The sequence below is a fragment of the Pomacea canaliculata genome, linkage group LG10, assembly GCF_003073045.1.
Source record: "Pomacea canaliculata isolate SZHN2017 linkage group LG10, ASM307304v1, whole genome shotgun sequence".
Taxonomy (NCBI): domain Eukaryota; kingdom Metazoa; phylum Mollusca; class Gastropoda; order Architaenioglossa; family Ampullariidae; genus Pomacea; species Pomacea canaliculata.
In genome coordinates this window covers 14,976,675-15,003,382 of record NC_037599.1, presented here as the reverse complement: position 1 = coordinate 15,003,382, position 26,708 = coordinate 14,976,675, and the positions used below count along the sequence as shown (strand labels likewise).

Genomic DNA, 26,708 nt, shown 5'->3' with positions numbered 1-26,708 from the left:
ATAATGAATGACCTCCCCCTTCCCCTCCTAGAAGTGAAGAGGGACCTGTGCGGTTACTTTAATGCTAAGGGTGGGGAACCTTTTTTGGGCGTCATGATATAAAGTATTTAGTTTGTTCCTTATGCACCCCACCCACCACAGAGTCTAACAAGGGGATGCGACTGAGCGGTACCACTTAGGCGTTTCCAGCAGGGTCACACCAAAGATACATAAGGAATATACTCTGGCCTTCTCAGTATGAAGATCAGATTGACCCCAGCCGCAACCTTCTAGCAAAGCTAGGGCAATACACGACCAGCCGCTTGGTTGGTGTGGGTCACACAGCAACCCCCCCGTCTAGGAGAAGTCTGGGTCAAAGAGGTGTGTTGGTATGATGGGCCGCAACCCATCAGGGACCTCAACCTCCAGGATCCCATCCCCCGACACAGGTCACCCTGCACGGAAAACACAGGGAGCCTAACGGAGGCCACAGAGAAAAAAATGACATCAAAAGAAAAGGCATGAAAGGAAACAAGAAGACAGGCAAAAGAGCAGTGTACACAGAAGATAGGAAGGATAAAACTGAAGTATAAGAGGGTGATGTTTTATTAGAAGAAGAATATAGATGAAAGGGCCAGGTAAGGGAAAAAAAAAGAAAAGCATCCGAAAAAAAGGGGTGGGCCAGCTTAGTCACCCAGCCAAAGAGAGGCTGAGTTCACCCCCAGCATGAGAAGCCAGGCCCACGGGGGCAGGCCAAAGAGAAAAGAGACCAGTGAAAAAGAAGACATAATGGAAAAAGAAGACAGTAGAAAGACTAGCATAGAAAGAGGACAGGAAAGATAACACAGTAAGATAAAAGGGGGAGGGTCATTTAAATAATAATAATAATGTTGCATGGTTACATTCGAAGCAGCAGGCAACAAGACAATAACCACAATAACATCTTAAGGTTGCATTTAGCATAATTTTCTAGCATAAAACAAATCTCACTTTTGCCAATACAATGTTGTAAAGATGCAGGATTCTTAAGGAAGCCAGTAAATTGCTATTTTCAGCAACAACGTAGATCAATATTTCACATCAACTTAATTATTTTAATATGTATTTTATGCCAGAAGACTATTTAATTTGTAACTTATTCAGAAATTCTTCCATACCTTGTTTGGAAAAATAGCTCTACTCGGTTGTTGTGGATTTGCAAAATCAGCCAAAAAGATGGTAACCTTGGAAAACTGACACCAGCATCACTTACAGAAACTGTATCATCTACATCTGCATCACTCACATCGCCTTCAAATCCAGCTGAAATAGATACTTAAGCAGTCACACAATAGCAAGGTTTCTATAGTGTTTTATATCTCTCTCATTTTTTAACTTACGAGATGGCATAGCAATAGGATTTTACCACCATTCTAAATGCTCTTTAGCACAAAGAAATCCCCTTTTACATTGCTGTGCACTTAGCTGAAACTAAACAAGTATCTTTTATTTAAAACTCTTTCCATCTTTGAGACCAGCCTGCTTGCAACTTTTTCTTTTTTCAGGATATATGTATATACTGTCATCACTAACACGCCACATGTCTTCACACTTTGTTTAGAATTAATTTTATAACTTCCACTTTCATCAACATTATATTTACACATATTGCTTCTACTGCTTTATTTTAAAATTAGAATAATTTACTTCCTTCAGCTTGATCTGATACACATTTCTTCAAATTCTTCAAATTCTGTCCAGTATTGTACTTATTTAATTTCAATGAGCAGTTACCTATTTTGGTCAGTGTGAAAGGAAGTAATATGGTGACAATATAGTGAATGTGGAAGAAAGAAAACAATAAGGTGACAATACCATAAAATCACTGTCACTAGAAAATAATGCCACATTACCGTCACTTGTGCCACTGCCATGAGATGAGACAACAGAGGGTGTCTGTGGGATAGTGGAAGCAAGACTTTGAGGAGTCCCCTGTCCTGAAGGTGCAGAAAAATGACGACTTCTTACGCCAGGTATGCTAGCTAAGGGTGAAGATCCTACTTTTGATCCTGCAAGAAATTCATGAGACATCTGTATAACCAACTCAGAAATCAGTCATTCTTATTTTTATACTATTTTTAGATTATTTTGTCTGTATGCTGTGCTATGATTCTAAAATGATACGTCTAGAAGACATATATACATGTGTATGATGCATAAAGTGCCCAAAATTACTTATCTCATTTTTCTCACAAAAACAAACAAAACAATAACCTGACTGGGTGTCAGAACAGGTGGATGGTGGTTCTGGAATTGGTTCTTGCAGTCCTGCAAAACTGTTGGACTTGTGCAAAGGAGGATCAATGCCACTCTTACTGTTCACTGACTTGTCTCTTGCTGTTGCTGAATGCAAATCACTATCAGCAAAGTAAGTCCTGTAAATACACAGAAAATTCTAGGTTTCGGCTATATGCTGATGACATGCTTGCAGTAGCTCACACTCATAATAACCATAATTTGCTTCTTTTTTAACAGCTGAGCTCCTGCTCAGAATCATATGTTTAACTCCAGTTTTGCATTGACACATCTTCAAATATTTCACATATGTATTAAAAAAAAATCAGCAACAATCACCAACTAACCCTCAAAAGAAAAAGCTATACCTATTATTTATCAACAGATATAATAATATATCACTGACCATATAAACTATACTTATTTTTTATCAACAGATCTAATAATATGATGACTGACCATATTAACAATGCTTCCCCCTACAAGGAACTACTAGTCGTTTGGCTAGTACACTCAACTTCAAATCAGGTGAGCTAATCTGAAACTTGTTTAGAGACAGTTAACAAAAAAATTATCTGCTCACTCAGCAGTGAACAGTATTTGATATTTTTAGGGAAGGTAAAAGGCATTAAAAGATTAAGGTTGGGCTTTGCTATCCATATGCTTCACCTTGGACATACTAAACCACTGATGGTTCAGGGTGAATTTGGCCTAGAGGAAACAAATGACTAGGGAATAAAACACTTTGCAGAGCCACAGAAACACAACCTCACCTTAGACAATACCCTCCAACTACACATGGAATCGAAGATGGCAACTCAGCACTCTCCAGACTATATTCTGCTGTCAAGGCCTATCAATACCAATGTCTTTAAGGCCACTGACATAGGCAGATACCATAACCTTTTGGTTTGGAGAAGCTGTAAGACTTGAACAATGCAGAAATCTTCAATGCCCAAGTTTCAGGTAAACTCACAACTCTAAACACGGTGGACTGTGATTTAGATGCTCTCACAGGAAATATAAAGGAGGTGCTACTTGCAAGAGCCAACAAGGTGTGAGGGCAGCAGAGGAAGTGGAAGCAACATGAGTCACAAATGATCCAGATCTCTGTGACCAAAGGAGGGCCTTACAGAAAGAGAGGAAAAGCAACCTTGAAATAGTTACCAAGTAAAAAATAGTGAACAGCAATATCAGGGAAGCAGTTAATGAGAAATAGATCAAGAAGTAATGCCATAACATAGATGAGAGAATGGCACAATATGACAATAGAAAGGCTTACAAAATATCAAAGACAGGTCAATACAAACTTTCAGTCATCGAAGACAGCAGTGAGGAGGCAACATCAAGGGGCCTTGCTCATGTTCTAAAGAATCTAGGAATACAAAGATGTCATGGACAAGTGATAAGGTACTTTTTATTTTTTAGCAAAATTTGTGTACCTGAGTTAATATCTTAGGTCAGGGACAGGTCAGGTCTCTTGCGTGAAGCTAGTGTGTGTGGAAAAGCAACCATCATGCTACCTTTTTAAAAGAATAGAATGTTGTAGAATGGTAGATGGTCTTACATGTTTCAACCACCTACCAAGTTTTGAACTTCTAGTTAAGCTATTAAAGTTGCCAAGTCAAATTACACTTGGAAAGTGAAAGCTGTACCTTCCCAGGAAGTTGTGGTGAATATAACCTCTTGTGTTTGCTAAAACTTGTAAATAGCTCTTTTATTGTAAAACTAATTTACTGGAACTTATTATTTTCAAAAGCAAAATATTAATATGACAATGTCTAATTATCTGCAACTCCATTATATAAGCACAGTTTAGTTTGAATTGAGGCTGAGAGGAAGATAAGACAAAGCAACAGACGTCATTGTGCAACCAATCCAGAAAATGGACAACCAGTCTGAGAGTCTGTGTATGCATCATGTTGTAATGAAGCAGACCACACACAGAAATAGCCATTTTTTTAGAAAGTATTTTTTGCTAGATTCCTTATTGAAGTTTTGCGACTAATTTATTCATTTTTTTCTTGTGCATAATCCTTCTACAAAAAAACAAAATAAAACCGAAAACATCTTCATGATAAAAGAGGTCTGTACCTCTTTTATCTGTAAAAATGCTTTAAAGGGATACTCAAGGCTTGTGATAAGGCTGTGGCGACGGTCAAACATTTCAAAAATACATTTAGTTACAATTACAGAGCACGAGCGCAATACAGGAGAAATAAAGGATTCGTTTCTCACTTAATTACCGCTTAACACTATTTCGGTTGCCGATGTTTATAAAAATCGAAAAAATCCAGTGAAATCAACCCTTGTGTCCTTCCGCGGAGTAATCGCGATATCTTCCCGAGATGGAAGACTTGTCTCCTTATGACATCAGTCTCCTTATGACGTCAGTCTCTGACATGAAGTGTCTGTGGTCATTGGGGAGATTTTGCGTTGGATTAGTGATATCCAAACTAATATACAATCAAGATGGCTTGGAGCATAATAGGTCCCACTCTTTGGGCTCCCAAAGCTTTTTCGTACTGGGATCGAGCCTTTCTATTGGCATGACCCACTCTTTTTGTATCGCCTTGTCTTTAGGAAACTGATGAAAAGAAACTTTTGACTCTTTTCCCATCTTTTCGTGGCAATCGGGTGCAGCACATTCTCGAGGCATGGTTCTCACTATGGAAACCACACATCATAGGGTCACGTGACGGAGAACGAGATTTCATCGAAGCAAAAAAAGAGTCCCGTGTAATTTCTCTTATTAAACACAACATTCTACTAAAAACCTTCAATATTTTCCACATGAACACATATAAATAGACGAGATTCAAATTGATCCTACTCTTGATGCGATTCTAAGCAGTTTTATTTTGCCTTTAGAATCCCTTTAAGTAAGTGTGGATCTTTCAGTTCCTTAACTCTATGCAACAACTTAAAGCAAAAGAATACTTTCGAGTAGCTTAAAGCAGTAGTCAGCTTTTGAAAAAACTCAATGACTTTATTATACTTCTTCAAAATAGCTGAAACCAATTTGGTCCATTTCAATAATGACAGTAAGAAAATACAAGTCATCCTTACACCACACTATGATTCCTCTCCTTGAAGAACTTTGCATCAGAAGAGCTCCTGGGACGGTTATCCTCACTACTGCCATTGCCTGTTCTGTCATTGCCACCAGCTTCACACATAGTCCTGCCTGTGGCTGACTCTGTCTGTGCACTAGGTAGAATGCTCGGCAGACTGTAGCTTCGTTCTTCCATGGTGGGAAAGAGCTTTCTTCCATCAGAATTCAGGACAGCCTCATCTTCTCCACAGCCAGCATTTCCCAGACTGAGTTCTACCAAAGCTGTTTTAAGAGCTTGAGCATGGCGAATGCTATCAGCATGAGCACGGTCAATGGCCAGATAGTAATAGCCCTTCAGCTTGTTGAGGCGATAGCCTGGAATTGACATCCTCTCAAACTCCTGAAAACACCAAGTAGTTTTTAAAAATATTCCTCAAAAATATCGACATGAGCAATAAAAATAAAATCTTCTATGCCAGCTTCAGGAATTACCCAATTACAAAACCATAAAAAATTATGAGCTACTTTTGTTCTACAACCAAATGAGTTTATTCTACTTAACAGTAGGCTTATTCTACTTAACAGTAGGCTTTATTTTCATGGCCATTTTGAGTTTACTCATTGGCTAATATACCCTCACTTTCATTAAAACCCATTAGCTGTAACAGACAGGTACAATCCTATTAAGATTCATAAGTCACTGATAAGATCAATATTATTAACCAACTAGTTTGTTTAACGTGATAGGATAATTGGCAAATGCCATTCTAATATGAACTTATGTTCCACTTTCCTGCAGTGACTCTTTCTTTCACTGGCTGATGAAGGGAAATGCAGGAATGAACGTCTGTTTAGTGGCTAACCCAATCACAACACTGTGATAAAAGCCTGCCCACCTGTCTGGAATGCCATAGATTGAATGAAAGGATGATAAGGCCATAGATAGAATGACAAGCCATGACATAGGAAATTCAAGGTGATGAGGTTGTACTTGATGTCAATGTTGTATACCAAACCAAAGAAGCTGACAACTTCTTTTTTACAAACACTAATCCAGAAGCATTCTCCATGGGGTCTAGAAAATATCAGCAAAGAACCATCAATGTCCACCATCTAATAGAGTACATCCCTCTACTTGAAGAGCAGACGCAGAGTTGTAATTCCAATGCTCATGTCTATCTATCTATTCCTCTTCGTGCATCAGGTTGCACATAAGGCCTCAACCAGAGTCCGCCACCGATGTCAATTGACTGAAACCCGCTCCAAGTGACCCCATGTCCAGCCCTTCCCTTTCATCTCCCTTTCTACTGTTCTTCTCCAAGTTTCCTTTGGGCGGCCTCATTTTCTTTGACTGTCTGGAGTCCATCGTAGGGCGACTCTGGAGAGGTCTGCTGTCTGCTGGCAGAGCACATGTCCAATCCATCGCCAACGCCTTTGTTGAACCTAATGCTCACGTCCCTAGTTAATTTTCAAAAAATATGCATATACATACATGTGCATGAGTGCCTGTTCATTTGTGTCTGCTAAAAGTTTGCCTGCTGCCTACTATTGCAAAAACAAGAAGTATAATATTAGAATTTTAGCAAATGTTAACAAATCTTTCATGTGTATCTTACCTCCACAAAGAGTTGCATGCTTCTTTGAGTGCCATACACAAAGAGTAAGCTGATTTCCTGGTGAACTATGGAAGGTCTTTCTCGGCTGGAGGAGGATGAGACATGCCGCATAACAAACTCTAAGGCATCTGCATTTAATGGGTGTAGATGTCTCAGTGCTGATGCGACCTCATCATAAAAAAGCCACTCCACCTGAAGGGAACATCAGGTGAATTAGGATGACATTTTGACATCTTGAGTCTTTTAAAATTTGCATCAGTATTTTTCTGCTTCACTGGTTCAAACAAAATCAGAAGTAACAAAACATAATCTAACCTGATGGCTCTGCACTTGATACTACTACATTTGCTTCCATGATTATAGATTTCTTTTTAAAAGAAGTGTTTTGAATGCCTGTTAAGAAAATCTCTATTGCTCACTCAATTGCAAGGTGAGAAATATCCATCCACCATGCGAACTTTATGTTTCTGCTATCATATTTTCTGACTGAAAGATCTCTGCCTGTCTTTGAAGCAAAAATTGACTCATTTTGTTGTTTCTAGCTCTCTTGTTTGAAATCTTCTAGTTTTTTTAATGCCAGCATCTTCCAGAACTGTCAATTAACACTTCAGCTGCAGACCTGGCAACCATATGAGATCAAGGAATGTCACCTGGTATGGACAATGTTCCACCTAAACTCACTAAGCAAAAGTGGTGAATAAAAGAAAACGAATGAAGGTACTCAAATCTAACAAAAGATCTGGAAAATAAAAGAATGGCCCATGTAAAGAGTGCCACTTTACCTCTGATTTGAATTTCATGACAGCTTCTTGCTGGACTCGGGGTAAATGGTTCATGGAGTCTCCAGTGTACTCACTGCACAAAAGGATGAATAGTTTATTTAACTGAACAAAATATTACAGGCAACTGTCCATGGAAAGTTGATACTATACAAAATATTCAGTGAATGTACTAGAACAGCACAAACTAATAATCAACAAATAATGTGTACAATGCAAAGCTTATATATATTTTGCAGGCTATTTTTGCAGCTGTCAAACCATACCAGACTCTTCATCTAATAATTTACATGTGCAATGAAAGCAGCACTACATAAAGATGTTTATTCAATTTACCGACCCACAATCAGAAGCTGAAGTGCTATGTAGATCTTCAATATCCGACTCTGATGACTTTGATGAGCGATTGTGACTCTGGTTAGAATGCGAGTCCATATGCAAAGATTTTCCTGGACTTGTATGCTCAGTGTCAACAGGCAAGGTCAGGCAGTTAATGTCTAATGTCATTTTGATCTCTCCCAAGTCTACAGCCAACAAAGGTTCTTCAAAGCAACTCAGTATCTCTCCTGAAATGACAAACTGCTCATTTCAACAGGATATGACCAATAAAGTTGACACCTTTGTTCACATTAGTCATTTTCTCCTGCAAAGTTAATTAGATTCTGTTTATGTGTGGTTAATAATAAATAATAATTCTTTATTCAGTTTTTGGAAGGCCATCAGGCTCATTTCCACATCAGATACTACTGGTTACATGCACATCAACATTGGCATTGTACATAAGCATTTCATTTTTTCTTTTGTATTAAGGGTCTACAGCATAATAAAACAAGGTCATATGTGGGGTGTGTGTGTGAGAGAGAGAGAGAGAATTACATTTTTTTTTAACTATAGGATGATAATTAAGGAGAATTTATTTCAAAACCCTCTAACTGAATGCATTATATTAACCTTCTTTGTTATTCTGTGTTTAATTTTCCTGATATATTATCTGGTTGTTTGTTAGTGTTATTTCAGTAAGGTAAAGATAGTCCCATAACCATTTTTAGTAGTTTCTTTATTTAAGGGTAACAGACTCTTCTTGGAGCCAGCTTTTCTGAGAGGCAGTGCCTTTCTCTTCTTTCTCTTGCTGTTGCAAGGAGTCAGGTACCCAATCCTGACAGCTGAGTCAACTGAGGAAAGTTGAAAGTCTGTGTTGTTCTCAGTCAGTAGTTAAAGTAATGGCAAAACTGATGATAAATTCATATGATCACTTAATGTGAGTTTTGATATGGGCTATGAATAAAAATAGAGTAATTATTCAATTAGAAAATTTTTCAAGTAGCTTAAAGCAGTAGTACATGAGAGGGAACAGAAAAGATGGCTATAAATGATAGAAATAGCACAGGAACTTCATGCTGGTGAAAATTCCACCCATCAAACTTTGTCAGATGGCTGTAAAAAGGGAGATAAGAACCCTAACAGGTGTGGTACATACTTCATATGCTATATTTTAAATTAGTTTCTATCGAGTGTACATATTACACTTTTACACTGTATGCTTGTTTATAATTTGTCTTGTTTGATTGGGTTTTGTTCTTTATTTCCCTTACACCAGAGATAAATTTAACAATACTTAATTTAATAACAGCTGATTGATTTCTTACCCAAACATTGAGGCAAAGAAGTGACACTAATATTGTGATGTTGTGTTCGACGCTTTAAAGTGCACGTGAAGTGAACAAACAAAGGGGCCAGGTTTTTTTTATTTAAGCCACTGGTCATGTTCAGCTCATCATCAGATATGGAATCATCAAGGTTTGACACTGCTGATAAGTCACATTTTGTTGCCTTCCTCTCATCATCATAAAACTCTGCCATAACAATGTCTCCATCATCTTCATCCATGCCAGCTTTAGTACTGAACTCTAAATACAACAAAAAAGTGATAATATTCAGCACCATTATCTTTATCTGTACATCATAGGCAAAACAATCCTGGACTACTATATTATCTATATCAGAAACAATCCTATCCTCTGCGCTAGATCAGAAGCAATCCTGTCATATGTTCTAAATATATTAGAAACAATCATATCCTCTTTACTAGATATAACAGAAATGCACCCCTACCGCATTATCTTACCACCATTTATCCAATAGCTTTTTTTCAGCAAGACGTATGTTTGGTAATTGTCCTAATCCTGCTGGTTTTTTCGTTAATCCTTGGGGGGGGTTTTCTCGTCATTTGGATAAAAAGGAAACAGCAAAGGTGGGCCGATGGTGAGTGATTTGTCTGAGGACATGAGTGCAAGAGTATTATGATGGCTTTTTCTTTGATGTAACATCCACGAGTATGAACTGTCAAGATCAGGGCTGAGAAAAAGAGGAAGTGATTTTGCTGCTGTTCAGCGTCCATGACTGGAATAGCGGAAACTTAGTACTGTGTTGTGAAGTCCTGGCCAGACTTGTTAGGAGCGTAAATTATTCCCATGAAAACCTGTTGAGGTGAGTCTGTGTCAGTTTTGTTTATTTTAATCTTTCTGGGTGTGTGAGTTTTTACCAATTTACCAAATGTAAATTATTCATTGGGGAGCATTTAATTCATAGCACTGTAAATTTCTATGATTATTAGATTTTAAAATCTGTATTTTTCTGTCCAGTTTGCTTTTCTTTTATCTATATGTTCTTCATAAGGCTCTTGCTGGACTTAGAAAGAAGTGGCAACAAGGAAAAACTTCTCTCTGTATTCTTTCATGTTGAAACTCCTAACCTGATAAAAAGACTTCAAAGAAGACTCTACAAAAGTCACTGTACAAAAGACTTTTATTGGGAAAAGGGGGACTTAGGGTTTTATGAGTATTAATGTATGTCTAAGAAATAGGTCAATCATTTTTCGTGTTGATTATTTTTTGCATATTATATTTCCTAATTCATGTATTTTCTATCTCATCTAAAAGTAACAGAAGAGTTGTATGTGAAAGCAATATAAAAGGGTAAAAGGCGATGTCCTAGTGGGCGTTTTTTTTTAAATGGTTTCACCTGTGCGATTGGAGGTAGGAGTACACGACCGGTGCTATACAAGCGGTCAGTTTTCCCTAATGGCTACTCTGGCCCTAAGGCAGGGTGGAGATCACAGGCAATAAACTGCGCAATAAAAAGTCTTTCTCATCCGAGTACTTGGTGTTGGTGTTTTGAAAGCTGAAGTGAAATGGTTTCCAACTGAACATACTGTCAGGGTTAGGACTGAATGTATTCTCCACAAACAAACGAAACTACAATCTATAAAGGAGAGAAAAATGAACAGTGCAAATGACACAAACATAAAAACAACTGAATTTTCAAACTTTATTTTTATTGCTTTTATTGTCTTTCTCTATATCTCTTATCTTTCTGTGACAGTATGTTCAGATAGAAGTCGTTTCACCTCAGTGCTCAGACCCTACTTCAAGGGTGAGGAAGACGTTTTATTGCTAGGCTAGTCGGCAGTGCCTGTGATGTACACCCCGCCTTTTGTCCCGGTAGTAATTGGAGAGAACTAGCCGCTAGCAGTCCGCACCGCGTGTACTCCTACATTCCCTCACACGGGTGATACCATTCGATTTTGTCCGGACAGGAGAAATATCCAACTTTAAATAGCATCTTCAGTAAATGCACCCTGCTGGAGATCCTTATGACCATTTCTGTAAGCTCTGTTTTAAAAAAATTCTATATTGTAATTTGTTTTACAAGCAAATGTTTTTATTTAGGTAAAGAAATCAGCATTCATTTGCCACTTCTTCTTTTTATTTACAATGTCACTTATAGAAAGGCAGGTATCAGTCTGATGATGAATGAGAAAAAAAAACTGAACAAAATGTATAGCTTTTCTTACAAGATCAAATGAACATTGAAAAAAAGTGGATTATGAAGAACATTATTCCTTTAAATGGAACTACCCCACTTCAAACTGTACCTATCTTAGCACTGAGCCCAACTTTAAAGTGGAAATATTTATCTTTCAAACGCCTCCACACAAAGATGCAAGCACACACACACAAAATGTGTGTATATACATACACATAAACTATATCAAAAGCCAAAGGCATTTTAATATAAAATAATTAATCTAACCTGCTTCAGTTGCACCTTGATCTAAATTTCCATCAGATGTTTCACCTTTGTACTTGATGTTTCCACTGAAATTCTCACCCTATAACCCCACAATTTGCATCAGAAAATGGTAATAAGAAAACATACATGTGTATACATTCATATGTCATTGTCCATGTGAGTGCTTACCTGAGAACACACACAGCCGTATATGATTTACACATGTACAGTATACACATATACATGGAAATAAAATGAAGATTTATGCAATAATACACCACGGCAGTAATATTACTTGAAGACATCATACAGTCATTACATATTGCACTTTGTGGTGGCACTGTTTGAAATATAACAAACTTAATTCTTTGCAAAATATTAAATCTATTGCTTTGTTAAACCTGCTGTGCCAGGGTGCTGACATGCTTACATAACCACTTAATTGATTCTCTGAAATTTCTCAAAATAAGAAAGCCAGAAGGAAAGCAAACAGAAAAAAAACAGCCAGTTATCCAATACTAAAAATAACATCCACTCAACAAAGACAAGAGTCAATTCTGAGATAGAGGTATGACAGCTTGAAGTGGCTAGTCAATAAAATATACATGACATGCTTTTAATATTTTGTCACAAATCTATAAGCACTCTGTCATGCAGGAAAGAGATTCTGTGATACCTTCAGCATAAGCTGTGTATGTTCAAGCACACAGCTGTCAGTCCATACAAGTAGACCAAACAAAATGTGCAGAACTTGCTCTTACAGAAGCCTGCCATCTCATTCTGAGAGACAGCAGGTCATCTGTTACTAGTGAAAGCCACCTGGCTGCATTTTTCTTATGCCATCAATCACTTTTGAACCCTTTTTAAGAAGTTAGTTCACAAGAAAGTAGCAGTTAAATTTTTTTTTATTGTTTATGAAATATGGTTTTGTTGCTTCCTGAGAAAAAAATGGGAAGAGAAGCTTGATTTGCTTAAAAATAAATGCAAAACACAAAATGGTATTCAAACACAAAGTCACAGAAACTTTACACAAGTCTATTAAATTATATTCTAAGTTCTAAAGCATGGAAAATTTCAAAAGGAATTATTGATAAGCTGTGGTAGTACATTGCCGCCCTATGCTCCTTGAGGAGTAACAAGGACTAAACCATGGTAGTAAATTACAGAATTTCTTGCAGCAGTTGCCAAAAAAACTCACTTACCATAGAATTATGTTGTGATAAATCAAGACTGTAAAAGTAGTAGTCAGGGAGAGAAGGAACTGGCTTGAACCAGCAGCGCACAATCTCCAGGAATTTATCTTGCACAAGCTGGTGCAATCCTGGAGTATACTCACAAGTAGTATCAGCAAAGACTGAGGGCAACAATGGCACCATTCCATAAGGAAGCTGCAGTATCTCTGGCACCACCAGGTCTCCATCATTACTGCAATCAGCATTAGGTTATAAAAATGCCTTAAATGATCCAGCTTAAAACTGTATGCCTGCTTGTAAGCTTATTTACAATATTTCTTCTGCTGTCCACTAAAAGCTGTCCAATATATACAATATATACTCCTTTTTTGTTTCCTCCTCTCCATCTTGAGTCAAGCAAGTACACACAGCATACAAACCTAGCATGTCTTCCAGAGTACTCCAAAAACAAATTTACCCAATTGTTGACCAGAGAGTCTGCATATCTATACAATCCTGGAGTGATCTTTCATCATTATTGCTTCTATAATAGGTACCCAATGTAGAAAGTTGAAACTCAAACCTTTCAATGTCTACAATCTCCATGAAGCGAACCGAGTGTCGACTGGGGCCCAAATCACCATCCTGTGTAGCAGCCATTTTACGACGAACCTGAGAAGTCAGATGCTGCATATGGCTGCAGGAAGCAAGCAAAAAGGTTGTCATGTCTATCTCCAGTGTTTCTTCACAAATGCTGCTAATGGCTGCCTCAATGTCACTCTTGTCAACAAAGAAATGATGATGAAGACTCTGATATAGACCTGCATCACAAAAAAAGCAAATTTAAAAGCCTTAAACAGAAATAAAAGACATTCTGTAAAGCACCTGAGCAAGTATTCATCAGAGAATTTGTAGCCAAATAAACATTGGAGGAACCTAGATATCTAGATATATATGTTAAAATATAAATTTAAATTACAAAAAATCTCTGGTTAAATACAGGAAAAATCTATCAGTTGACTAACATTTCAAAACTTAAAATACCAAAAAAATTTGCAAGAATGAAAGCTTTTACCAGTGACAAAACAATTGAAGAAAGCTTCCGATATGTGCTGAACATGCCGTTTGTATTCATTGGCGCCCTCATAACTACTATCATTGGAACGCCTGTCAAGGGACATGCGACCATTGCTGCGAGAAAAGTCCCCATCCTCTTTTTCACTGATAACATTTTCTCGAACATCAAACGAAGACTGACTGTCATCCATGAAAGTGGGTATGTGATGCTTGTCACCTGTTTCTGACACAAAGCTCAAATCTTCATAGATGTCTGGTTGCAACGTGAATGTCCAGCGGTTGACTAAAGACTCAATCACATTGTTGTAAATGCAATCATACACATAGATGGGAATCAACAGAGGCCCTTTAACCTGTGGCTGGACAACAGAGGAGCTTGTCTTTACCTGTGGAAATACAGAAATAATAGATGTAACCTGATTTACTCTTTAAAACTAAAAGCAAATTTTAAGAAAGGATTTTGAAAAAGAAACTCAGATAAGACAAACTTCCTGAAAAACAGTTAAAATGGTTTATTCATCCCAAGATAGTTTCTACAACTGACTTTTTAAGCAACAACAGTGCATGAAAGTGTGTAAAAAACATGTAGTGAAAATGGTGTGCCTTTGCTAATCTGCTGAGCTAAAAGTGGACAGTACATGCTGGTGAATGAAAGCTCACTCTTTTTGTGAAAACTGTTAGTACATTGTCACCCTATTCATTGAAGTGGACTTGTTACACAATCATATTGTGTGGAATCTATGTCTACACAAGGTAAATTTTTGCATTTACTTTGTATCTATTTTAATATTCAGATCCAACACAGTAAACATCTTTTGTCCAAATGGATGTATTTTTGTGTAACTTACATTTCTAAAGAAATTTAAGTATCATAGGATTGTATTAGGGGATCAAGGCTTGTACCTTGAGATCCCGTTCGACTGTCTCACTCTCCAAACTGGTGGAGGGGGTGGAATGAAATTGGTGTTTTACGCGGAGCCAGAAATGAGGGCTATATCATGGCAAGGTAGCCAGCCCTGTAAACAGATGCCACATGCAGAGAAAGAACAGCATGCCCCAGACAAGGGCTGAACCCAGGATAGCCAACTCTCACTGTATTGGTGACAAGCACAGCCTAATGTGTGCCAGGCAAAAGTTGGTTATGGTCAAGCTGTAGCACTCCATCAGGAAGGAGATCTGAATGTCTTCTACTTTCTCAGATGTCAGTTTCAAGGTACCATGAGGTAGCACCATCCTGCAGATTACGTGTTGGGGAGTCATGAAGATGTCATGTGTGCAGATTGGAATATTTTTACATCTGCTTCAATACAGAATCTCACCCTTACCCAGTAGACCCACGTAAGTTTGTTTCATACACTTATCAGCCAATGTTAGTCTTATACACGAACTGGACATTACTAAAGATGTTTGATGTGATAGTCGGACATTGCCAACATTATTTGATTCTCTAGCCTTCGTTCTGTGGGTTGGAATGCGGTATTGTATTTCGACAATGTTTCCAGGGAGTCAATCATGTCTTTTTGTGCATAGGATTTGCCACCCTTTGGTTGAAATTCATTTTGCATGTTTAGCTTTAGGCTACATACAGTTTGCAAGAAGCTTACTGGCAGATCTCTATATGAAAAAACACATGCTGTCTGCATGTAGGATAGAGTGTGTCATGAGGTGGATTTATTGTGTTTTACTCTATACAATATGAGAAAAAAACTGACACAACAACGGCATATGATACCTGTAAAACTTTCATAATTATTCACCAATTTTCCTGAAAATGTAGATCTATAAAGAGCTGAACTGAAATTTTTCTGACTTTTCTGTTATTGTAATTCTGTTAAAAGTAAACAATATTCTTACATGATATTTCTCTCTATGACACAGTAATTATCTGCTTATACGATCGGTCCACAAAACCAAAATGGGAAAGTGATGCATACTGAAAGCGAAGATGGACTACTGAAGCCTAACTTACCCATTCCTTAATGTCCTCTTCTCTACAGAGTGGAATGGTTCGCTCAGGTGACTGACCAGGTGAGGCCTTTGTAACTGTAATGACTGCAGGAGGTGCTTTGTCTCCTGCAGATGTGGCTACAGACAGTACTGCCTCTCCTCCTGACATGTCAGCTGCTGTCAGGGAGTAGGTGTCATCGCATGCTGTAGGCACTGAGGATGGTACTATAACCCTGTTTGACTCCAAGTCACCAGTATTAGACTGACTGATTTCCATCTCATCTTGTTTGACATTGGATCTTCTGCTGCCCCAGTCTTCTGCCTCACCACTCTGTACAGGAACATTACATCTGATCTGAGTGGTTTTTTCCCCCCAAGATCATAACTTTCTTCAACAAGACTGAGAAACATTAAAGACCCACCCAATTAGTCCAAATTATAAACAGATATTGGTAGATAGAGATAATATAAAAATATTCTGTAAATTTCATAACTTTATTTATTATCTAATCTCAAAGTCGGCAATTTTCACCTGCAGTTGGCAAGTCCTGCAAAATCTCACTCCCACGAGCAAATAATTTGTAACATCACAACTAGAGCCATCAATGCTGTGTCTCAATAAGCATACAATGGCCAGAAGGTAAAGCAATACATCAGGTTCATCAGATGACATTCATTTAACGTGCTCTAGTAGCAAAGATGAGTGTGAAATGCTGTTCTCTAGCCTTGAAGGTATTAAACCTTACATGTTTGAACCTAAGAATAGTAAAGGTTCAAAATCCCAAACACAAAAAGCTCAGGCAGCAGACAAGGAAGAAAGACTTCCCAATACTACATGGTAAACATTGTTAAGGTTCTTCAAATTTTGCAAGCTGCAGGTGATCATTACAATTTATGTTTTTCTGTTTACTTATGTACTGTCACAAAAGCCTAAAGTGTGAAAATTTACCATCCTAACCAAGATAGATCGCACTCTCTGTGCAGACTAGTCATGATAAATGAAAAATAACAGCCAGTGGACGGTGAGGTACGTATAGGCGTACTGAACAATATAAAAATGAGGTATAAGAGTAGAATGTAAAGCAATGGATCAAGGTATGAAGGGATGTAGGTACAGCAATAGTTGGTCATACAGTTATTGATGTAAATAGCAGTAAGAAAAAGACTTTTGCCTATTCACATTATTTAAAAAAAGGATCTATTTGAAGTACATTTATCACAGTAACTTCAGGTGTGCATTCAATTACAATATAGTAGTTTTCATATCTGCACTTGTGCTTTCAAGATTCTGTATTTTCTGGGCAACTTGTATAAGCCATGATTCCACAAATGGGCCCAAACGGAGATTTGAACAGGCAAGGAAATAATTTCTATTTAATTTCTAAAAATTTATGTTGTTCCTTGCGATTTCATGTTTGAGGCATTAAGAACATGAAAGGAGTCTTTTGAGTGTATGCGTCACCAATCAGGTAGGTCTTTAAGTCAAATACTTTTAAGTGGAATCTTAAAAAAGTCCCTTTTGAAAAAAAGTAATAAAATTACTTAACATTTTAATAATTTAATTTCAATATTAATATAATTAATAAAATTAAACCCTATCCCTAGAAACCTAATAAGTTATTTGAATTTGTTATTAAAGTAACAACTGTCTATCATATGCTTCCAAATGTTTCATGGTATGATTGTATTTTTAAGATGTTTTACCCATCCTGAAGCACTTTCCACAACATCTGCAGTTACAGTAGCTCCAGTATTGTTTCCTGTACTACAGGCATTTTCAGCAAGTTCCTCCTCTGGATGCTTCTGGGAATTTAGCAGCAGCAAATCATCATAGCTAGCTGGCAGGAAAGTCACAATCATCTGAGTACTGCTTGTAGCTTTCACAAAGCACCGCCACATTGCTTGGTTTTGCTGTAAAGATCCAATGCCAGCTAAACCTGAACTACTCTGAGCCAGTGGTATGGCACTAGTAGCGTTCTGAAGCTGTGCACGTGCACCAGGTGGAGAGTTATTTGGGACAGAAGTCGTGACATTATTTTCTTTACCAGTGGTGACTGATTTCACTCTGTCTCCAGTAATATCTGGACCACCTGCATCTGTTGTATCGCCACCATCTGTTTCCTGATAAAAGCAAATATGACACAGCTAGCAACTATCATTAAGATAATTAGTCATACATTTTTAGATTATTATTAAAATGTACATTTCCTAAAAGCTGTGAAAAAGCAAATGAATACAGCTGCATACAAAGAGCTCAAATATTTAGTTTTTCAAACAAGGAAAAGCCATCAAAATTTTTCAGGCAGAATTTGTCTGTGTCTCTTCTATATATATGTATGTGTGTGTATAATTATAATAATTTATTAAGCTTTTGCAGGCAGTGTGAGTGGTCATAATGAGAAATCTACTGCATCTAACAAGAACTACATCATTCTTCATATTCCTTGAAACATTTAAAATTTACACAGTTTTACGCTCACTCTCTCCATTTTCTCACACCATTTCACTCCCCAAATCTCAGATCTATAAAGAAGTAGGGAATTTATCTTTGCTTCTACTGAGAAATGCTTTTTACTGGATAAGCTATACAATGCAACATTGTAAAAATTTGTTTTTGACAGATTCTAAAATCAAGGTAACAGAAATGCATACAACCACTGGTACTAGAACTGACCTGCCTGTCATCATGTGTCTGCTGCTGCTTTCGATCAATTTGTTCATCAGCAAAACCTGAACATTTAAAAGGAAATGGGTGGAGACTTATGTCTCTTTCCCTCTTGAGCAGCAAGTCTACAAACTTTGTACATTCATCTGCGGACACTGAGACCTCTTGATCATGGATTTCCTTGAACTTTTCATACAGCAATGAGAAAAGTAGTTCATTGGATCCCTTTGGGTCCACATTAGAATCCTGTTCTGCTGATTTCCCTAAGCATTAAACAAGAACAGCAATGCATTCATATATCACAGCAAGAGTAAAATTAGCAACTTTATTAGCCACCCTGCAAGCATCAAAAAGCATAAACAGTGAAACCCAACACCCAACCCCCCACATACCACCACCACAACCACCAATACAGCAATATTTACCCCACCAATTTCAAACATAATATCAAACAGCAACACAAACTCTAAAATATAAAATCATTATTAAAATTACTTATTATCAAACAACTAAATGTGGCTCTCATTAATGCTGGGGAAAAAAATTGCCACAACTTGATTGTATAAGGCTGAAAAAATAGGAGAAAATGTAAGTGTACATAGCAGTAGATACTGACCACGAGCTATACTGTAGGTAGAAAAAATTAATTCAGCCTGCTGGCAACGAGGCAAAAGAGTCAAAAGGTCAAATGGAAAGGGAATCAAACTGATGGTAGACTCTCGAAGCTTTCCATCTTCTTCTGTTTGGCTATGACGCCACTTCGATGTAGGAGGGCTGATACAGGTAAATTAAAATCAGCATGCTTATATCTGTAACCAACTGACAGAATCTATATACCTCAGACAAGTAAATTAAAGTGTTTTTATATGTAGCCCACTGATAGAATGTAAAGACCCTGCTGAAGTTCTGTGGTGATATATTCTAATTTGTAATGTCTTTTTAGACAGATTTTCCTGAACATAATGGATATAAAGTTTAAGCTTCAAACAAATGTATTTCACAATGTTCACATTGCATGACCAATCACACTTTGGAATCATTCATCTACGTTCTTGACACTTGCCACAGACAGGATAAACAGCTGCCTGGTTATGACTTGAAAAGGCAATTTTCACAGAATCTGGTTCTTGTACATGATATTCAGTGTGTGATGCACTTTTATTGCTCACCTGGCTTGGCCTGACTTAATGATGTCAGGAACAATGTTTGGCACATTGCTGTCCCTTTGACATAAGTAGGTCAGGTAGTTGAAGGTGGTCAGACTGGAGATACATTCATAGTCCACAGGGAAAAACTGCACAGGTAATATGCAGAATTATTGAAATACTTTTTAATTGCTTTTTCAAGATCATATATATGATATAAACTTAAAACAAAATCATTACTTCCAAAAAACATATATCTTTATATAAACAAACACTTAAGATGAAAACATTGTTACATGTATTAAATCAAATTTTTAAGAAGCTTATCTGCTCTGATTAAACTATCTTAAATTCCCGTTGGACTACCACAAAACTATTCAATTTACTAATCAAGACCGAAAAATTATATGTAGAAATAATGGCTGAACAAAAGCTTCACTATGATTGTTAGAATGATTATATAGTCAATGGAATACCTGTACATATATTCCATATTTTCAACAGGAAATACTTCTAGATGTAAATTGATTCTTATTTCATATTTTTTTATAAATAGATTTGAAATTTTCACAAAGAATAAGAACATGCTTTCAACAATCAGTATTCATAGGAATTTATGTTCCCTAGTATTGATTTTTGGTCATACATTTTTTTATTATCATGATTAAATAGTACCTATGCATTTTTTATGATGTGACTATCATTAAATTCTCAATTCTAGCCGGAGACATTCTCATACTTATATAACCAGGATAGCAACTTGTGTGACATAATCTTTTTGTCTATTATAGTTCTTCCAATTTCTCCACATCCTTTGAAAAGAACTGGGGTGTATTTAAAAGAATGTGCAGAATTTAACACTGTTTAGCTTCTTGCCTAAAGTTAATGTTTTCTTAAACTTTTTCACCAAAGTCAATAACATATTATAAATCTTTTCCTTCCAAAAAGGTCTCTTTTAGCTTCTGACTAAAAGTTACCAGTCAAGTGAAAATGGTGTGTTTGTAACTGCATGTAAGGATACAGAAAAGTGATAACCCTGACATTAACAAATTTATGTGAATTATGGAAAACATCATAGAAACAATGCTAAAAACATATTTTGAATGAAAGATGTGTACAAACATTCTTCTTAACCCCAGTGGTTGTACTTCTTCCATATCTTTTCTCATAACTGGCTTAAGTAAGAATTTATCTTGCTCGTTATTTCATGTATGTGTTTTACAATGATTTTTTTTTGTGTGTCTTTTTTATAAAATAAATATTTTTCCACATTTGATTTTCAATCTGTATCTACAAATTTGATATGTATCACAAACATGCCAACAAAAATTTGTTTCTGGAAGGGAAGTCTGTAAGAAAATCTAAATAAAAATATTCAAACCTATCTTTATCTTGATTGGCCAGCATGTGCATGCATTTATATTTCTTGCATTCAAAACTGAAAGATGTGTGAAAAGATATTTGGGGAGTTAGCTTGGCAATAAGACTATTGATAACCCACAAAACTATTACAATATCCTGTTAATTTTTCTTACAACCCTTCATACCATAAGGAATTTAATAAATTTTCATGATGATGGCCTCAATGACTTTGCTACATCTATTGAACAGTTAAACAGTGAAACTGACATTGCTTTCACTGAAGTGATGATGGCTGAAGTGTACATGCCCAGTCTAAATGTATTGTAGATGGAGGTAAGAAAAAATGAGAATAGGAAAGAAAAGAAAGATGAAAAATGGAAAATAAATTATTTGGTTATGTTTACGATAGTAAAAATGAATACATTTTTTATAGTAAATACTTTCACACACATACTTTGCAGTTTGTTTCATTAAACTACTACTAAGGGTGCAGTAAATTAAAGACAAAAGAAAAAGGATAAAAAACAAAATGCTATCATTTTTTTTTAAATTTATTAACCACTCAAAAGATTAATCAACACATGTAGCTTATTCTCTTTAATGCACATACAAAATAGAACTGTTGATCACAGATTCTCAGACTTAGAATAAACATTCAAATTCCACCAAAAAATGAAGAATGCAGAATAGACACAGGACATGTTAGATGTGCATTTCTGTTGGTATAACCATCAATCACCAAGTAAGTTGCAAAAGACAATCTCCATACTAGATCAAGTCTATTTTGCAGTAGTTTTTCCACAGATTTATGCTACAATCTTTTATTTAACAGACAGTTAACATTTAGAGGGTTATTCAAAATCTTTCTGCTTGATATTTGTTTGAAATCTGTTCATGTAAAACAAACAAGCAAAAATGGCAAACACTTTTGTGGAAGCATTCCACGACCAAAATGTCTACATTTCTGGGTTGTCAGAGCAACCATGTGAACCTATTAGAAGCCATTGTATCTACTATCCAGATAAACACTAGAAAGATTACTGGAGGCCTTAATTTACACTCAAGATTCTGAAGGGGATGTTGTCAACAAAAACATTTTGCCTCAAGGTCATTGACCTAACTAATTTGACATGCTATGAACATGACACTACAATAAGCCATCTCTAAACCCACTACCAAGTCATTAAAACAAGTGCTTTTCTGCCACACAACAATGTATTCCTCCTCAATCTGTTTCACAGACAAGAATGCCTAAGCTAAGCTAGATTAAAAGGGGGTGGATACAGCATAACATTGATAAACATGATAGTCACATATCTTGAATGTGCTACATGTCAATGAAGATCAGAAGACAAAGTAAAATCTGTAAATGACTCTTGAAAATGTAAGATAACAGATCATACCTGTGAACATCATATGATACATATTTCAGTACACATCTCTCTTGTGATCACCTCTCACCATACCTTTACTCCCTTTCTTGCCAACACACTTTCATTCACAAAAACGCATGCACATGCCTGCACACACTTGCACATGAATGCACCCAAACAAACAATACTTTATCAAAAAATCTTTTAATATCATCATTGACAATAATAATTTTTTTAGAAATAAATCTAACACTATGTGATTAAATATAATTACATAAATAAATGTAAAGAAATAAACTAAACAGTGCATTCGAGACTTAATGTCATGGGAAGACTGGACAGCAGAACTTCATCTGCCACATTAGTTTGACAGAATTGATCATTTTCCTGTAACACTTTGCAGATTAATTAGAAGAAAATATGTTTAAGCATACATTTAACATATCAAAACTTGAAAATCATCTCTTCTAACCTGTAGATGAATTTCTTCTCTTTTTTTCTTTTTTTTGGCATCTGCATCACTGTTTCCATATCCCTCTCACCCTCTCTCTCTCCCACCTACTAGAGTGGTCCAGTGGCGCAACGGTTAGCGCCTGTCACCAATACAGTGAAGGTTGGCTGCCAGAGTTCATTTCTCGTCTCGGGCACGCTGTTCTTTCTCTGCACGTGGCATCTGTTTACAGGGCAGGCTGCCTCGCCGTAATATAGTCTCAGTTGCTGGCACGGCGTAAAACACCAATTTCCCCCCCCCCCCCCGCTCTCCCACCCACTACACATATATGTGCATCTACACACATTCACACACACACAGAGAGTAAATTGTGGTTAATGTATAATATTCATATACAAAAAAAGAAGGTTGTGTTAAAATTATGAAAAAGTGTAGTAATTTCAACTGATGTACACATATGCATACCCACATTATTTTATATTCACTCAATCAAGCACACATGTAATGCTTAGAAAGCTCTCAACTTTAAAACTGTACCATAATGCTGATCATTGCTTGAGAGATGAATGCAGTGTGGAAGAAAGGAGTTAGGTAACTGGTCCAAGGATGTCACTCTGCACACCACATGATCATGCCTGCTGGTTTCAGGTATAGCCTGCAGTTGGAGGAGTTGAATCTCACCTGCTTCTGAGGCTCATGATGAGATAAAACTCTCTCCACTACATAACACACCTGATCACAATGATGTATATATGGCTGCTCTTTAGCTGGATCACATCAGTAACAACATGTAGCCTTCTGTAAACTACTCACCATGTACTGTGGGTCACAGTAGCTAAAAGTGCTAGAAGTCTAAATCAAAAGTGACAGCTTTAAACAAAAAATCCTTATCCAAATATTTATCCTACAAAGTAGGACCAGAGTGAGAAACTGTATTTTCCTGGCAGGCCTTCACTAAAGCTAAAGCACTGAAACTGAGACAGACTGTTGATAGGGATAACATTCTTTTTCATTTATTAAAGCGTTTCCCAAACCAGGTTAAGAGCAATAGCTGTGTTCTTCATGTAATCTCAAACCAGGCTGACCACAAAACAAATCAACAGCACCTGTCAAGTATTTTTGCCAAAGCTATTGAATACTTTTATTCTGTTCACAAATATTTCATATCATTTTGTTTTCAATTCAAAACCTCCAAAACATGAAAGTGGAATTCAAAGAAGACAGAAAACAAGCAACATATACTTTGAAACCAAATCCTTTAAAGAAGAACATATGTAAAGACATTTTTCAACTAGAAAAACCTGCTAACAGAAGCCCTTATGCTCAAAGAAATGGCTACCATCAGGGCAGCAGTTTAAATCAATGCACAAACCCCACACACTTTGTAGTATACGGTCCAAGAGAGCACTGAAACATTGCTAATGAGACATCATCACCTAGTGGACATTATGAGCAGAATAGTGCCAACAAAGAAATAAGCAATCTAAAACACTGCAAGCAATACTACTTCTTGTTTTTCGCTTCTTCACTGAACAAAACTACCAACATCTGTAAACAGATCAAAATGAAATAAATTTAATTAAAGCAAAAGAATTAAAAATAGCTGTGTAGTTTGCATACCATCATAAGCCAGATATATGGAACATGCAGCAAAAGCATGAACCGACTGTACATTTTGGGAAAACAAGCAACATGTCTGCTAGTAGAACAGAAATACAGAAATCCAGGCTTCCCCCCTGTGAATGTGTGGCAGCATGATCTGCACCTGAGCTGTCCTCTGTACACAAAATAGTCTTTAAGAGGCATAGAAGGGCAAGCTGATAAGCTCAAGCAGAGACACAACAGATGCTCCCTCTGACAAACTTGCCCTCTGCCCCATATGCTCCCATAATCTATGCTCCACTTTATCAACAGGTCCCCTGACAAAACTTATCCACCACTAAGGAACAAGTGGGTTAGGATACTAGAGGTACAGCAGTACTTGAAATGCCTTCAGATTCCTCACTAAAATTACACTTCACTTCTCAAACACCTGAAATATCCAAAATATATACTAAAGTATACAAAGAACATGAATAAACTAATAAATATCTACACTTACTGAAATACAGCATACACACTGACACAAGTGAGAAAGTGTTTTATCAGTGTTGTTTGAAAAGTTTATCACTGTGCTATGTGAACTTCACCCAACTGACAGCATACCTCTTTATGTTCTCGCAATTCTAGTAAAGGCCTCAAGGCAAATCACAAATACCTAGACCTCTCTACACGACACAGGTATGAGACTACACCTCCTCTACCCTCACCTCTCTTAACTTGGTCTAAACACTTCACATAGCTGATGTACCATAGCATATGCATACACATGACCAAAGATGAGTAATTCTGACTTCATGGCACATTTACCCTAATGAATAAAATAATACTTTATATCATTTAAGCGATTCATGTGTTCATTTAAAAACACAAAGAAAAGAAAATGCCATCTGGCATAGACAAAGGAGTGAGGACTTGAGAGTATTTCTTCCATTTGTGTAAATAATTATTTCACTTCAGATTAATAGTTAGCGACCACAGCGCCCAGGATATATCATGTAAACTCAGTATGGCTTAGTCAGTTTGCTACCACAAACACAGAATCAAACCACTAATAAGCTAATACTCTAGAAACAAACCTTCACATAGGGCATATGAACCTACCTGATTCACCAAGCAACAAAATCACTGCTTGAGTATATATTGTGGGATATTTTAAAAGTTTTTTTAGATATCAGGCATAAAGTGAATCTCCTATCAGAACAGGTAAAAAAGCACCAACAAAGCCACTCAAAACCATCCTTTTTGTCAGAACTTACAATGAAGATCATATTATTTACAAACTATGTTCACGGTGAGACTTGTCCCACAAAGAAGACATTCTCTCACTCTTCTTCCACTAGACAGATGCACCTAACATGAAACCACATCTAAAATGCTTGACAAAATGCCAGCATTCAGGCACAAAACACCTTTAATACAAATAAAATAACCTAAAGGAAAAAGCAAACTATAAAACTACTCTTGAAATAGCTGAAAAAGATTGAAGGGATAAAATTTTTAAGAACATAACCTTTATCAAAAAATAAAATTCAAAATTAAATGCCTCTCTACATACAATAAAATTTTCAAAGCCCAAGAAATAAGCTGACCTTGGGTAATGTGAAGCAGGTTATTCAGAAAAGAATTCAAGATACCTGGCCTGAACAGAACTAAGGCACACTACAAGAGTTCACCACACCATTATACAGACTTTAGCAGCAAGATTAATACTTTTCTAAGATGCTACAGATTCATTCAGTTAATTCTGGCTTATATACTAATGCTGATCAACCAAAGTGAAAAATACGAGACTCCAAAGACATGATAATGGAAAGATAATTTCAAGCACAAAACTTTGGCACATGCAAGATAAACCTAGTGGAAAAAATGTAAAATGTGGGGAGCCTTTGTAGCCTGGTGGCTTGACTGCTCAATGCTGGAGCACAAAATCATTGGTGTGAGGCTTCCAGAGTCCTATGACTGGTAACAGACATGATTTATTACACAAAAGGAAGTAAAGGAAGAAAGCAGGCCTTGCCACTTAATTCCCTGCTCCTCTGGCCACTATAGGATATACAGCCTCATATATATCCTCTGGCAACTATAGGATATCCCGCTTCATGTATGAGAATGTACCAGCCCAAGTGTAAATTGAAACAAA

The 26,708-nt window shown here is 36.8% G+C and overlaps 1 protein-coding gene across 4 annotated transcripts in view; it reads right to left on the bottom strand.

Annotated features, from left to right (window-relative positions):
• LOC112573143 (KICSTOR complex protein SZT2-like) overlaps window positions 1-26,708 on the bottom strand; it is a 98,586-nt gene that overhangs the window by 34,770 nt on the left and 37,108 nt on the right. For all 4 annotated transcript variants that reach the window (XM_025253233.1, XM_025253231.1, XM_025253230.1 and 1 more), the window contains exons 20-36: window positions 19,805-19,929; window positions 19,252-19,409; window positions 18,645-18,898; window positions 17,675-18,091; window positions 15,993-16,301; window positions 14,022-14,409; window positions 13,530-13,767; window positions 12,977-13,199; window positions 11,796-11,874; window positions 9,350-9,610; window positions 8,044-8,269; window positions 7,707-7,779; window positions 6,925-7,116; window positions 5,323-5,708; window positions 2,233-2,393; window positions 1,872-2,027; window positions 1,137-1,281 (exon numbers count right to left, since the gene is read on the bottom strand). In XM_025253233.1, coding sequence (XP_025109018.1) covers window positions 1,137-1,281; window positions 1,872-2,027; window positions 2,233-2,393; window positions 5,323-5,708; window positions 6,925-7,116; window positions 7,707-7,779; window positions 8,044-8,269; window positions 9,350-9,610; window positions 11,796-11,874; window positions 12,977-13,199; window positions 13,530-13,767; window positions 14,022-14,409; window positions 15,993-16,301; window positions 17,675-18,091; window positions 18,645-18,898; window positions 19,252-19,409; window positions 19,805-19,929 — 3,791 coding nt within the window. The remainder of the gene's footprint in view (window positions 1-1,136; window positions 1,282-1,871; window positions 2,028-2,232; window positions 2,394-5,322; window positions 5,709-6,924; window positions 7,117-7,706; window positions 7,780-8,043; window positions 8,270-9,349; window positions 9,611-11,795; window positions 11,875-12,976; window positions 13,200-13,529; window positions 13,768-14,021; window positions 14,410-15,992; window positions 16,302-17,674; window positions 18,092-18,644; window positions 18,899-19,251; window positions 19,410-19,804; window positions 19,930-26,708) is intronic.